General features: G+C 45.8%; 1 protein-coding gene across 2 annotated transcripts in view; it reads left to right on the top strand.

Moving 5' to 3' along the window:
• The window catches only part of MYO10 (myosin X), a 251,839-nt gene that overhangs the window by 88,533 nt on the left and 148,622 nt on the right, over positions 1–14,684 (top strand). Inside the window, exon 3 of one of the 2 annotated variants that reach the window (XM_062212206.1) lies at positions 12,229–12,387. In XM_062212206.1, the coding sequence (XP_062068190.1) occupies positions 12,229–12,387 (159 nt within the window). Of the gene's footprint in view, positions 1–12,228; positions 12,388–14,684 lie in introns of those variants that run through there. The other variant, XM_062212207.1, reaches the window with a different exon arrangement.

Here is a 14,684-nt window from a genome sequence, read left to right as displayed (position 1 = left end):
TGTTGTGGAGTTTCTTGATTTCTTTATATATTCTGGTTATTAATCCTTTATCAGTTGTGTAGTTTGCAAATATTTTCTCCCATTCTGTCAGTTGCCTCTTCACTTTACTGAGTGTTTATTTTACAGTACAGAAACTTCTTAATCTGATGTAATCCCATTTGTTAATTTTGGCTTTCTTTGTCTGGACTGTTTTATCTCATTGTCCTGTGAACTGGTGCTCAGTGATCTCCAGTGTCCTTTCATGCATGAGCAGTGAGATTCCAGATCTTGCGTCAGAACTCTTCAATGTGTCCATATATCATCTACAATTTTGTCATCTGAGCTCCTTGCAAAAACCCAATTTATTGGCTCTGCCTTAAACCTTTACCAAGTCAGAATCTCTGAGGAAGGTGTCCAACACTGTCTACAGGTTCACTGGGGTTCTTTGACCACAGAACTGGAACCATCCACCCCGTTTCTAGCTCCAACCTGGCCTCTGTCGTGGGTCTTACACTCTGACCTCAAATCCTTTCTTACACCTGACTCTAACTAGGGGGTTGGTGAAATTAGGAAGCCTATTCACCAAGCTAGGTCGCACTGCTGATTTTGCTTATAAATCACAACGACTAATGTGCTGAAATGTAGTGTGGAGTCTGCTGCTCAGATACATCCTCAGTGTGAGGATGAAACAGATGTCATTTCTCCAAGCTTTCCTGGGATACTGTCACCACCACCACCCCAACAGCCTGTCCCATTGTGCCCTCTCATTTCCTGTGTGGCTTTGCTGTGCCTGTGCAATGTAGGGCCAGGAAAGTTTTTGGCTGATAGGACTAATGCTGATATTAACAAGCAAAGAAATCTACTCAGAGTTTTTTTCATAGAAAGCACCTAATGAACTTTTTGAAGATCCTTTGTTGTGCATGGTTTATGTCTCACAATCTTTGCCTTTGAGAAGGTTTCAACCAGTTTCCCATTAGTTTCTCTAACCCTCAAGTAATCTGACTCTTGAGTGTTTGGAGCAGATTTCGTGCATCACCTCCTTGCCTTTGTAGACATTGACAGATAAATGACAGTTCCTGGTTGATGCTTTCGGGGAGAGAAGGGAAAGCACCAGCAGTGTTCTTTTTAGCCCTCAAGTTTTGTTCATTGTCCATACATTAGAAAACCATCTCGGAGCCGGCGCTGTGGTGCAGTGGGTTAATGCCCTGGCCTGCAGTGCCGGCATTTCATATGGGCGCCAGTTCGAGACCAAGCTGCTCCACTTCCAATCCAGCTCTCTGCCATGGCCTGGGAAGGCAGTGGAGGATGCCCCAGGTCCTTGGGCCCCTGCACCCACGTGGGAGACCCTGAGGAGGCTCCTGGCTCCTGGCTGCGGATTGGCACAGCTCCGGCCGTTGCAGCCAATTGGGGAGTGAACCATCGGATGGAAGACCTCTCTCTCTTTCTCTCTCTGCCTCTCCTCTCTCTGTGTAACTCTGACTTCCAAATAAAAAATAAATCTTTAAAAAATAAAAAGTAATGCTGGCGCCGCGGCTCACTGGGCTAATCCTCTGCCTACAGCGCTGGCACCCCAGGTTCTAGTCCCAGTTGGGGCGCCGGATTCTGTCCCGGTTGCTCTGCTTCCAGTCCAGCTCTCTGCTGTGGCCCGGGAAGGCAGTGGAGGATGGCCCAAGTGCTTGGGCTGTGCACCCTCATGGGAGACCAGGAGGAGGCACCTGGCTCCTGCCTTCGGATCGGCACAGCGCGCGGGCTGCAACACGCCAGCCGTAGCGACCATTTGGGGGGTGAACCAACGGAAAAGGAAGATCTCTCTCTCTCTCTCTCTCTCTCTCACTCTCTCACTGTCTAACTCTGCCTGTCAAAAATAAAATAAAATAAAATAAAAATAAAAAATAAAAAATAAAGAAAAACCATCTCAGTTGGTGGAATTTTTCTCTGTTATTAAAATGCCTCTTTTTAAAAAAGACCTTTGCCCTTCTTACTTGGTAACCTACCTTTTTTCTTCCTATCCTTTTCTCTTTCCAGTGACCTTCTGCCTTCTTCCTAATCCTGCCAGTAGTTGAAGTAGTGTTTTCGTGGCATTTCTGCACATTTCCTTGATGATGGGGATGAGGCTAGCATACAAGGGAAGTGTGGGGAGATGATGATTTCGCATTCCAAGCTGCTGTGCTTTGATTCTGACCTCTCTAATTATCTTCCGGATGATGTGTTTTCTCTTGGCTTATTACAACAAGTTGGAGCCAAGCTGACTTTTTGCCCTCTCTGTACATGTTTTACCAAAGAGCCAAAAATGACTTTTGGTTTCAGTCTGAAATCTGGGATCATTCCAGTGCTATTTTGGTGCACTAGCTTAATAATTACATTGTGCCATCTCTTGCAGTTCTTACTTGACACTTACAAATGCATTTTTCTGACATGAGTAGCATGGTAAAGATTTAATGCTTGAAGCTGGGATTCATTGAATTGGTTCGTCCTCTTAGAGACGGGTGCATATTTGGCTCAGATTTACGATTTATTTTTATTTTTTTAAAGATTTATTTATTTATTTGAAAGTCATAGTTACAGACAGGGAGAGGAAGAGAGAGGTAGGTCTTCCATCCTCTTATTCACTCCCCAGATGGCTGCAACAAACAGCCAGGCTGAAGCCAGGAGTCAGGAGCTTCAGCTAGGTCTCCCATGTGGGTGACAGGGACCCAGACACTTCAGCCATCTTCTGTTGCTTTTCAAGGCCATCAGCAGGGAGCGGAATTGGGAGTGGAGCAGCAAAAACACGAACAGGTACCCTTACGGGTTGCTGGCGTCTCGGGTGGAGGCTTTACTGGCTGCTCCACGACCACGGTTCCTCGATTGGCCTGCTGCAAACTGGTCTGGTGCAAGGAAGGGAATTGAGAGGCGGTTTCCACAACCCCGACCGTTGTGGACTTTGTGATTTGGTGTGGTCCTCGGGCAGCTCCAGGTGCTCAGGGTGCTCCCGGAAATCAGCCAGTTTGACATCTGAGCTAGTAGTTTTGCCGTTCCCAACTACTAGGCAGAGAAAAGAAAGGCACCATTGCAGTATCAGGGGTAAGCGACACCAGAGGTTTCTGTCCAAGGTGCTGTGTGAGGAGGCGGACACGTGGCTCTGACTGGACCCTGTGGATAAGATGTGGAAGAGGAGTGACCAGGGGGACGTGGTCAGCCAAGGACAGATTCCAGGAGAGTTAACTCTCAGAGGGACGCTGAGTCAGTCTGTGGGGCTGCAGTCAGCTTGGCAGGAGAGGCAGCAGGACCCCCAGGAAGGGTGTAGGGGAAAACCCACGTGAGGAATCCATACCTCTTCCTGGGAGCGATTGGGAACAACGCGGGGTAGGGTTTCAGCCTGGGTGAGAGCAGAGAGTGTGGCAGATCACAGCCGCACAATGCACTGAAGTGTTTTGGTTGCTTCCTCGGTACTAGGAGCTGTGCTGAGACTGTCAGGTGTGTGATCTTATGGCAGGCTTACACTGAAGCATAGGTATTTTGGCCATCTTACGTCACAGATGAGAAACAGTCTAGGAGAGCAATGCGACTGCAACACGTTAAGATTGCTCAGCCAGTGAGGGACACAGAGGTTGCAAAGGCCCTTCTGGCCCATGAGAAGATGCCTTGTAGGTAAATTTATTGCACTTGGCACTGCCCATAGGGTCCTGTGTGTCTCCATCAGCAGGCGTGTTGCTCCCAGATTAGCTTCCTCAGTGCCTCAGATCTCTCAGAGTTCCTAATCCTATCTGCTTGCCTGCAAACCTTATAGCATCATCAGAGAGGTTCAAGATCCATGGTTAAGATTTCCTGTCCAGTGACATATCTGCTGGTAGCCTCCTGTCCTTATGATGTCATCCACATGGACCAGCCACCTCTCTGCTGTAGGGATGCCCTGGACCACCTTGTGCAGGTAACTGATGCTATCCCGGCTGCTTTCTGCCCCATGTGGCTGGCTCCCTTCATGCCTTGGCCATTTGCTCTGTTACAGCACCTCCTGCCCCATCCTCCCCATCCTCCCCTTGTGGCTCCCTGTTTACTACACAGGCCCCCGAGTGGGCTGTGGGCTCTATGAAAGGAGAGGCCACGTCCCTCATTACCATGTTCCCAGTGTCCAGCTCACAGCTGGCCAAATGTCTGAGGGAACAAGAGAGAAAAATGTATGAAAAATAATGGAGCAGGTGAGTGTGATTCAGCATAGTACACTGGGAAGGAGCCGCCAGTGAGTTTGCCTCTTTGCCTTCTCCTCCCTGCTCTCGTCTTCAAAGGCCATTCGAGTTCTTTCCTCTGCACTCCATGCCCAGTCTTTGACCTCAGCCAGGTCTTGGTCACTCCCGCCCTCTTCTGGCCTCAGTTTAGATGAGGCTCAAACCAAGAAGGATGAGTGACAGGATTATGGCAGAGGGGGACAAGGATCCAGACCAGGTGCTCTGTCTCTTCTACTTTAGCCTTCTCTGTAACTCAGTGGTACCCTCAAGTGCACATGTGGTGCACTTCTGCCCCACCTGGGGGTACCTGCCTTCTGCTGAGCTCTTTTTGAGTGTCAGCAGCTGGGACTTTTACTTCTATTATTTTCTTTAGTCTTCACAGTAATTCAGGAGTTGAGTATTACTACTGCCTTCATCCTCTTTTTACAGATGGGGACAGTCATGGGCCAGGGACGTGAAATGTCCTGTTCATTGTCCTTGCAGGTTGCATAGGCCTGGAGAAATGGATCCTGCTGGATAAGATCCTAAGCCCATGTTGGGGTTTTACCTCACTCTGCCTCTCCCTATGTATTATAACTCTCTTAGGGACCTTTATTCAGCATTTATCGAGTCTGTGGAGTAGGCCTGAGCTGGGCACAAAAGGACAACATAAGCATGATTCTGCCATTGTGGTAGTGAAGTGTGAAATCATAACAGAGCTCACAGCCAGCACTGGAAAGAAATGGAGCAGAATAGAAAACACGGGGTGCATCAAACATGGTCGTCTTAGTCCATTTTCTTTTGCTATAATGAAATGCTTGAGGCTGGGTAGTTTGTAGCAAATACAGCTTTGTTTGGCTCACAGTTCTGGAGGCTGGGAAATCCAGAGCAAGGTGTACCATCCACTCGGCTTCTGCTGAGGGCCTCCTTGCTGCATCATGTGGGCACACAGAGCCAGCTGCCAGCCCACGCTCCTCTCTCTCTTCTTTTTCTTTTTTAAAAAGATCATTCATTTATTTTCAAAGAGTTACAGAGAGAGGGAAAGGGAGGGAGGAAAGGAAAGGAGAGAGAGAGAGGGAGAGAGAATCTTCTATCCACTGGTTCACTCCCCAGATAGCTGCAGAGGTCAAGGCTGGGTCAGGCCAAAGCCAGGAGCTTCATCTGGGTCTACCATATGGGTTGCAGGCGCTCAAACCCTTTTTTAATCCTCTTCTGCTTTTCCCAGGCCATTAGCAGGAAGCTGGATTGGAAGTGCAGCAGCCAGAACACAAACGGGTGCCTATATGGGATGTCGGCACTGCAGGTGGCAGCTTTACCTGCTCTGCCACAATGCTGCCTCCCTTCCTTATAAAGCCACTAAGGCTATCTTGAGGGCCTACCATCATGACCTCATCTAATCTTAATAATCTCCCAAAGGCCTCACCTCCATATACCATTAATGTGAGCTTCGTGTCTCATTTCCAACACCTGAACTTTTGGGAGACACATTCAAACCATAGCAGTTGCAGTGGCGATGACCTATAAAACCGTACAGTAGGGGCTGGTGCTGTGGTGGAATGGGTTAAGTCTCTGCCTGCAGTGCTGGCATCCAATACGGGCACTGGTTCTAGTCCCAGCTGCTCCTCTTCTGATCCAGCTCTCTGTTATAGGCTGGGAAAGTGGTAGAAGAGACCCAAGTGCTTGGGCCCCTGCACCCACGTGGGAGCCTGGAAGAAGCTCCTGGCTCCTGCTTCAGCTCAGCTGTTGCAGCCATTTGGAGAGTGAACCAGTGGATGGAAGACCTTTCTCTCTGGCTCTCCTCCTCATTGTCTGTAACTCTACCTCTCAAATAAATAAATAAATAAAATCCTTTTTTAAAAAAGGAAAAGAAAAGAAGCCATACAGTTCACAGTGGAAAACCTGTCTCCCTGTGGGGTGAGATCAGAATGCAGACGTTCCAGCGTGGGCTGCAGTGGTTCTTAGAACAAGATAATGGGGCCGGCGCCGCCGCTCAACAGGCTAATCCTCTGCCTGCGGCGCCGGCACACCGGGTTCTAGTCCCGGTTGGGGCGCCGGATTCTGTCCCGGTTGCCCCTCTTCCAGGCCAGCTCTCTGCTATGGCCCAGGAGTGCAGTGGAGGATGGTCCAAGTCCTTGGGCCCTGCACCCGCATGGGAGACCAGGAGAAGCACCTGGCTCCTGGCTTCGGATCAGCGTGATGCGCCGGCCACAGCGCACTGGCCGCGGTGACCATTGGAGGGTGAACCAACGGCAAAAGGAAGACCTTTCTCTCTGTCTCTATCTCACTGTCCACTCTGCCAGTCAAAAAAAAAAAAAAAACAAAGATAATGGATAAGCGATTACAAACTCAGAAGGACCTATGGAGACTGCACACATGCTCGCGTAAGGGTCGGGAGGGCACTGGTGTCTTCTGAGAGGACAGCATTTGGACTGAGGTGTCAAGGAAGAGAGTGGGAAGGCACTGGTCCGGGCACAGGACACAGTGCCAGAGCCCAGGCCAGGAAGGGGCTGGGGGCCTTTCTCAGGGGCAGGAAGATTACAGACACTGTTGTGTGGCCATGGAAATCCTCCTCCTCATCATCATCGTCATTATCACCCTCTGCTCTAGTGAAGAAGAATCAAGAACTCAATACATTAATATCACCCTGCTGATTCTGATTTTCCTCTTTTCACTGGTTTTGTTTCTCTGTTTTTAAAGGACTTGTTTCTGTCTTTTATGAAAAGTTTTGCTGTTGTCACCATTTTTCCCCCAGTATGTGCATAGACAGCTGGCTGCTGGGCATGTCAGGGCATTTCTAGACCAGGCATCTCAGCCTTGGCAACGCAGACCCTTTAGGCTGGGTCGTAATTCATGTTTAGTAGCATTCCTGGCTTCTGTCCACTTGGGGCTAGTAGTGCCCTTCTCTTCCCCACATTGTACCAGCCAAAATTGTCTTTAGGCATTGCCATGTGTTGGGGTTGGGAGGTGGGAGAGAGGCAAAACCAAGAGCCATTGCCCCAGAGGAAACTCCAGCCCAACATGAGATGAAGTTGACATGACTGAGAACACACTCCACCCCATCTGTCCTTCATGTTAGGGTTTTTTTCATTTTTAATTATCTTTAATTGAAAAAGTCAGGTTTGGGAGCTGGTGCTGTGGCATAGCGGGTGTAGTTGCCGCCTATAGTGCCTGTGTCCCATATGGGGGCCAGTTCAAAACCCAGCTTCTCCGCTTCCCATCCAGATCCCTCCTGTGTGCCTGGGAAAGCAGCAGAGAATGGCCCTAGTCCCTGGGCCCTTGCACCTATGTGGGAGACTCAGAAGAGGCTCCTGGCTTTGGACTGTCCCAACACCAGCTGTTGTGGCCATTTAGGGAGTGACCCAGCGGTCCTATCTATCTCTGTAATTCTGCCTTTCAAATGAATAAATAAATCTTAAGAAAAAGTCAGGTTTTATAACTGGGAATTGCTAATGACTTTAATAAAGGAAATTTGTATGTAACACTCTGTACCATAGAAACCATCACATAAACTCTTCAGGGTTTCCTTTCAGTATCTGTACTCTCCTAAGGGTAAAAATAAGAGTTGATGAAGACTCGGATCTCTTTTATCTAATTAGTAGACTTCTTGTATCTTCGTTTCTCCTGCACAAGTGGGCTTGGTGGCAGGCAGTCCGTCCCTGGGCCATTTTTCATGAGGTTGATGCAGATTCTTTCTATAACAGGAACTGTTTGCTGTGAGGCTCTATTTTCTCCAAGTTGATTTCCTATCTGTTGGTCTTCCATATTCTGCTCTCTTCTTTTTTTTTTATTTGACAGGTAGAGTTAAGGACAGTGAGAAAGAGACAGAGAGAAAGGTCTTCCTTCCGTTGGTTCACTCCCCAAATGGCCGCTATGGCCAGTTTGCTGCACCAATCTGAAGCCAGGAGCCAGGTGCTTCTTCCTGGTCTCCTGTGCAGGTGCAGGGGCCCAAACACTTGGGCCATCCTCCACTGCCCTCCCAGGCCACAGCAGAGAGCTGGACTGGAAGAGGAGCAACTGGAACTAGAACCCGGTGCCTATATGGGATGCCAGCACCGCAGGTGGAGGGTTAACCAAGTGAGCCATGGCGCCAGCCCTCTGCTCTCTTCTTAACTATATCCTGGCAGGTGCTCCTTTGAAATGACTTGCTTTATTCTGAATTGGGGGTTTAGAACGACATCTTTTCAAATGGCCAGTGTTTCTTTTGAAAAAAAGAATTCCATTCTTTACACTTGGAATTTTCTCTCCTGCTGCTTGGGAATAACCTTGCATAACTAATGCCCTGTTAACTGTTGCACATAGAAATGATGTAATACAGTTTTAAGAGGCTCTTTATAAAATTTCCTGAATAAGACCTTGGGTCTTGTTAGTCCTTTGAAATCATTGCACATTAAATCAGTTGTTCATTCAACTAATAACACATTAAGAAGTCAGGGGCCTGAATCTGCCCCTCACCTCTGTAGTGTTTCTCCTTTGGTATTAAACTGTCAGTGAGCCTGAACCTGAAAACCTGATAGGAAGGAGCCCCTATTGGTTTTCCTTTGATCCCACCAACTGTTGTGAATATATCTTCATACACACTCATCCCCAACAGTGATCTACATATTTACCTGTATGCATGTTTCTTACTTCCCCAGAACTGCAATGTAAGCTCTAGCCATAGGGTCCAGAGCACTCCGGCAACAATTACTTGCTTCAATGAATGGACTTGCTAAATTTCTAAATTTTTTCATCACTTCCATGTTCCAGACACTGTTCTAAAATTTATTCACTTTATTTATTTGAAAGGCCCAGAAACAGAGAGAGATGTACCATCTCTTGGTTCACTCCCTAATGTTTACAACAGCCAGGGCTGGGCCAGACTAAAGCCAGTTTATTTTGGTGTTAAAGAAACTTTGAAATCCATGCCTCATTTTTTCATAGCACACATTTTCCAGGAACTTTTTGAAGACCTCTCTTGTGCACATACATACATGTGTACAGCAGTCTCCCCTTACCTATGGGTGTTTTGTTCCAAGACCCTCAGTCTGTGCTCAAAATTGCCAGTCTTACCAAACCCCATATATACTTTGTTTTTTTCCTGTACGTATTTTCCCATGATAAAGTTTTAAGTTATAAATTACATACCAGTGAACTGTAATAAGAGTTATGTGACTATAGTGTGTCTTAGCTGCCATGGTTGGGCCTGGGGTTTGGGCTAGGGTACACAGAATGGATGCATTGGACAAAGACTGCAGTCATATCCTGCTGGTTCTGGGAGAGTGTTCCTCATACTACTCAGAACAGCTGCTTAAAACTTGCGAAGAGTAATTCCTGGAAATGTGCGGTAGTACTTTTGTACCTCAGTCGAAGAGAAGCTGTGGATGGGGGGCAGAGGGACTGCTGCCGCATGCATACATGAATATCTATACACTCACATTAGTGTTTGGTGTTTTAGGGTATGTACACCTATTTCCCGAAAGCACAGTCAATAAAACAGACTAGAATTGTAATATTCTAAATCTTCATGTCCAAATTCTGAATTTCTCAGTCTACTCAGAGTGACAGGTGGTTTAAAAAAAAAAAGTGGTTCGTTTGTTTTGCTGTTGGGAAGAGCTTGCTGAGGGTGGATGTGCAGGAGATAATTGTGTTGGCTTTGGTGTTCTACATTCTTTCCTGGGGGAAACTTTGGGAGGGGACTTAAGTGGTGTTGTTGGGAGCTGTGAGGAGCAGATAAGGTAAACCCCCACTCCAGTGTAGGTTGGGGGTTGGGAGGGATGGAGGCTCTTCTTCCCAATTCTTAACTGGCCAGCAGTTGATGGGACCAGACAAGTTCTGCCTCTGTGCCACCCTTGTCATCACTTTGTATGGAAGACCTAAGTGCCCTGCCCCATTGTAGTCTTTGTGGAAAATTTACCTGGATTAGCACCAGAGGAATGTGGCAAACTGAGAAAGAGCAGAGGGTTCCAGCTGTTTCACTTTGGGGACCTTTTTTTATTATTATTTTATTTTTTAGGTTGCCTCAAAGCTATCACTCTGAGTCTTCTTGGCTTAAGTCTCTATTTCTTTAAATTTCTTTGGACCTACATGCTTCTTCATTCCTGAATGCCTAGTACCTTTTTCTCTAATACCTTGTTATTATGGTTGTGGGACACCCCACCCTGTACTTCCTGGTGGCCCTCTACCTCTGCCCAGCCCTGCCCACATGGCAGAGTTGGCCCTCTTGCCAAGAGATGTGGCCACCGGGGCTGTCTCCTCCCCTGTGGGTGGCTGAGCCCAAGGAGCAGCTGGGGCAAGTGGCTCTTCCTTAGAAGAGATGGGTGTGTCCCTGCACTGGCCTCAGGCAGTTTCTCAGGACTAGTTTTGACCAACTCTTGTGGTTCATGTGGCACAAATGCCGATGCTGAAATTTCCATTGTTTTCTAGAAAAATAAAACTTGCCATTTGTCAAGCCTTATGAGAACCATTGGATTGGTACTTTTACATTTCTTAGTGTATCATTCTCTTTTGCAATAACATACCATTTTTTGCCATGTAGGCAGCTGGTTGATGTATAAAAATCAAATTCCCAGTCAAAAAGACCTGTAAATATAATTCCACAAAATTATTAGGTATGTGTGAATATACATGCAAGTATATGCGTGTGAAAGTTTTAGGTTTTTCATGTTATCTACATCCTTGCTTTTTTTTAACCTCTTGGCATTTTATTTTACTTAAATCATTATTGCAGTACAAATAGAATAAAAACCGTCAAGTAGTAAATGAGTAACACAGGGCAGAACTCCATAATCAAATGATTTACCACACATAAGCTGGTTAAACTTTGGTCACCTGATGGATCCTAAGTTGACATGGTTGATCCTGTACCAAATCAGTTATGATAAAAGAGCAGAGTGGACATCTGGAAACACATGCTAAATAAGTTCAGTGGTCAGCCCCTCAGTGAGAACCGCTTACCAGACCTCTTACCCCTAGGTGTAGCATTTATTGCCCTTACTTGAAATTTTGAGGAAGACAGGCTGAGAAGCCAACAAAGAAACCACGTTTTTTACTTTAAACATGAGGTGGGTTTGCTTTGGCTGAAGGTTACGTGATTGCCGTTTCAGGAGGGTTCCTTGCCCGGGGATGTTTTCTAAACACACCTAGGATGGTGTGCTCCAGTCCTTGAACAGACGTATTTGGACTATTTGTGTAATAAATAGGAGCTTTTCTAATACTTAAACTACTTACATTAGTACTTAAATTAGGTAATACCTAAATTGAAGAATTTATTAGGAAACTTTGAAATTATTGTGTGATCCAGCAAAAACACTGTAGGGAAAGCAAAAACTTGGCCAGCTTCTTAACTTTTACTAATTTATGTCACTTGGAGAAATACGTATTTTGAAAAGTTCATTAAAAAATGGAATTAAAGGATGAAGCTTACTCTGGTGCAAAATTATTTTTAAATCCATGCAGAGTTTTTAAAATATTCCACGTTTTTGGAGCCAGTGTTATGACACAACAGTGCCAGTTCAAGTCCCAGCTGCTCTACTTCCAATCCAGCTCCTTGCTAATGACCTGGGAAAGCAGCGGAAGAAGGAAGGAGGCTCAAGTACTTGGGCCCCTGCCACCACATTGGGAGACCAGGATGGAGATCCAGGCTCCTGGCTTCTGCCTGGCCCCATCCTAGCCTTTGAGACCAATTAGGGAATGAACCAGTGGGTGGAAGATCTTGGAAGATCTCTCTCTCTCTCTCTGTAACTCTGCCTTTCAAGTAAATATAATAAAATCTTTTTAAAAAAATCCACATTTTCAAGTTGTTTTTGAAGATCTCTCATATCAGAGAAATGAACTATAATTTTTGTGATTCCCAAAGCATGGGTAGTCTTTTCGGATATCTAATAACCAATGCCAAAGTCATTGCTTCCTATGGAAATACATAGGTGACATAAAGAAAATGAAGTAGTTCTTTGTGTTGTGCTTGTTATGGGCCAGGTCAGGATCTCTTGGCAGAGATTGTGTTGAGGTTGTATTGTCAGTTTCAGAAGCTTTGGTGGGAATCGTTTTCTGTGAATCACTAAACAGCTGAACTCCTTCCACCCCTCAGGTGTTCACATACAAGCAGAGCACAATTACCCGCCAGAAGGTGGTCCCCATGCACCCCAGGGACGAGGAGGGCGTGGATGATATGGCCTCCCTGACGGAGCTGCACGGAGGCTCCATCATGTACAACCTATTCCAGCGATACAAGAGGAACCAAATATATGTAAGTTCCACCTATTTTCGCTTCCACAAGAAAACCCCTCAACTTAAAGCAAATGCTGATTTTTGTTTTCCTGCCTTTTGAGAACCTCTAGTTAATGGAAGTCAAGCCGCTTTCAAGGGTTTTGCTACGAGACAGTTGGTTCAGGAAATCTTCTCCTGGTGCTTTGCTCTCTGTGGAAGCATCTTCGTGCATTTGGGTGATTTGACCTCTCTCGGGAGTTCTGTCAGAGTTCTTGGACAGGAAGAAGTTACCAGAATTGTTTGACTTCCTCAGTGAAGGCTCGGGGAAGGCCTGGACTTACAGGGTGAATTCATGTGCCTAGCTTCTTTCAGTTTTTCTTGATTTTCCTCTTTCAATGGATTTTTATTTTTCTGGCTCTGTTGCCCATCCTGGAAGAATATTTGAGGAGATCCCACCTTTCTTTTCTTTTTTAAGGTTTATTTATTTATTCCAAAGGCAGAGGGGCAGTGGTGACAGAAAAGTAGATCTTCTATTCCCTGGTTCACCCCCCAAATGGCTTCAACAGCTAACTCTGGGCCAGTTCAGAGCCAGGAGTTAGGAACTCTGTCCTGATTTTTCACGTCGGTGGTGCTGCTGCCTTCCAGGCACATTAACAGGAAACTGGATCAGAAGTAGAGCAGCTGGAACTCAAACCAGCACTCTTTCATGCCAGTATCACACATGGTGGCTTAACCTGCTGTCACAATGCCAGCCCCTTGGAAATCCGTATTTCTAAGTTGTGATATTGCTGTTTGCTACTTTGAGTGGCGAAATGACCATATAAAGCAGTCATGCAGATTTTTTGCTCAATTTTTATGAAATCTGAATATGTTCATATTATAAAGTAATATTTAAAAATCCTTTGTGCAGATATGACATTAGCTGTCAAGATTGATTTGTGTATTTTATTTCTTTTCCACCTTCCTGTTTAAAGAGTCTCCAAAGGAAACTACTTATACATCCTTATCTTTCATGTCAAGTTGAAATTCAAATAGATTTTAAGATATAGCCAAAATTCTACTACTTTTAAAAACTCGTGATCTTTTAGTAATTTTTGTTCTGTAGGAGTTAGATTTTTTTTAATATCTTATTTATTTATTTTGAGAAGTAGAGTTACAGACAGAGGGAGAGATAGAGAGGTCTTCCATTCGCTGGTTCACTCCCCTAATGGCTGCAGCGACCCAAGCTGGGCTGATCTGAAACCAGGAGCCAGGAGCTTCTTCTGGGTCTCCCACGTGGGTGCAGGGGCATTCTTCTGCTTTCCCAGGCAAAACAGAGTTGGACGTAAAGCGGAGCAGCTGGGACTCAAATTGGCGTCCATATGGGATGCTGGCAGCAGAGGCGGAGGCTTCCGCCCACTACACCCCAGCCCCAGCCCCAGGAGTTAGATTTAACTAGCCAGTATTTCTGTGATTCTGGTGACTAATATCAGACTTTGAAGGTACTAATTGCCTGATAAATCTTGGGAGTAGAATCTTGTCTTCTTTCCTGCAAGTGACACCAGGTTCAGGCTTTCTTCTTTCCGGTCCATCTACTCTTAGACTGGGGAAGAAGTGGTGTAGAGAAAGATGAGAAATTAGATATCTGTGGATTTCATGTTTAATTTTTCTCAGCCTAAACAAAATTGTTTATTTGCCTTATTTTTTTCATTGTGAAAGTGTCATTTTTGCCAGATTGAGCTAATGTTTGCCAAATGTTGCAGAGAGCCCTGTCTAGGGAAATTCAATCGTGTTGTAGCCTTCTGATGTGCTGAGCTTTCTCCCCTTAAGTCTTTGGATTAGAATGCTTTCCATATGTGAGTCAGAAAAGGTAATGCTTATATGTGTCTATGCAAAAAGTGCTGTAAGTTCTGTGTTTTGCATGTGCCAGCAGCATGAGCGTTACCCCTTCGTTTCCCATAGCACAGCTCTTCTTGTGGACAACGGTGAACTGCCTGCTTCCTTCCGTAGGTGTCTGTATCTCCACTGTCTCGTGCCCGCACTTGCCCTGTGAAGTACCCAACACCCTCCTGTAACTGGTGTTCACGTAGCGCTTTTCCTCCCTGGGTTTGTCAAGGTCTTATTTTGTCTTCTTTGAACCAAGGACACTCTGCCAGGCGCCTGGTAGTTGTGCAATAAATGTTTGTAAAATAAATGCCATACATGTTCCAGATAGCCAGAAGTTGATAATGAAACCTGAAGCTGGAATTTGGAATTTTTTTATTGGTGTATGACTCTTGTAGGTCAGTATTTTTGAACTCATACTTTGCTGTCTTTAAAGCAGAAACACAAGTCGTTACTACACATTTTCAATAGACA

The sequence above is a fragment of the Lepus europaeus genome, chromosome 15 (assembly GCF_033115175.1).
Source record: "Lepus europaeus isolate LE1 chromosome 15, mLepTim1.pri, whole genome shotgun sequence".
In the NCBI taxonomy this organism is placed as follows: Eukaryota; Metazoa; Chordata; class Mammalia; order Lagomorpha; family Leporidae; genus Lepus; species Lepus europaeus.
Note: the sequence above shows the minus strand (reverse complement) of the source record. Positions and strands in the feature narration are given on the sequence as shown.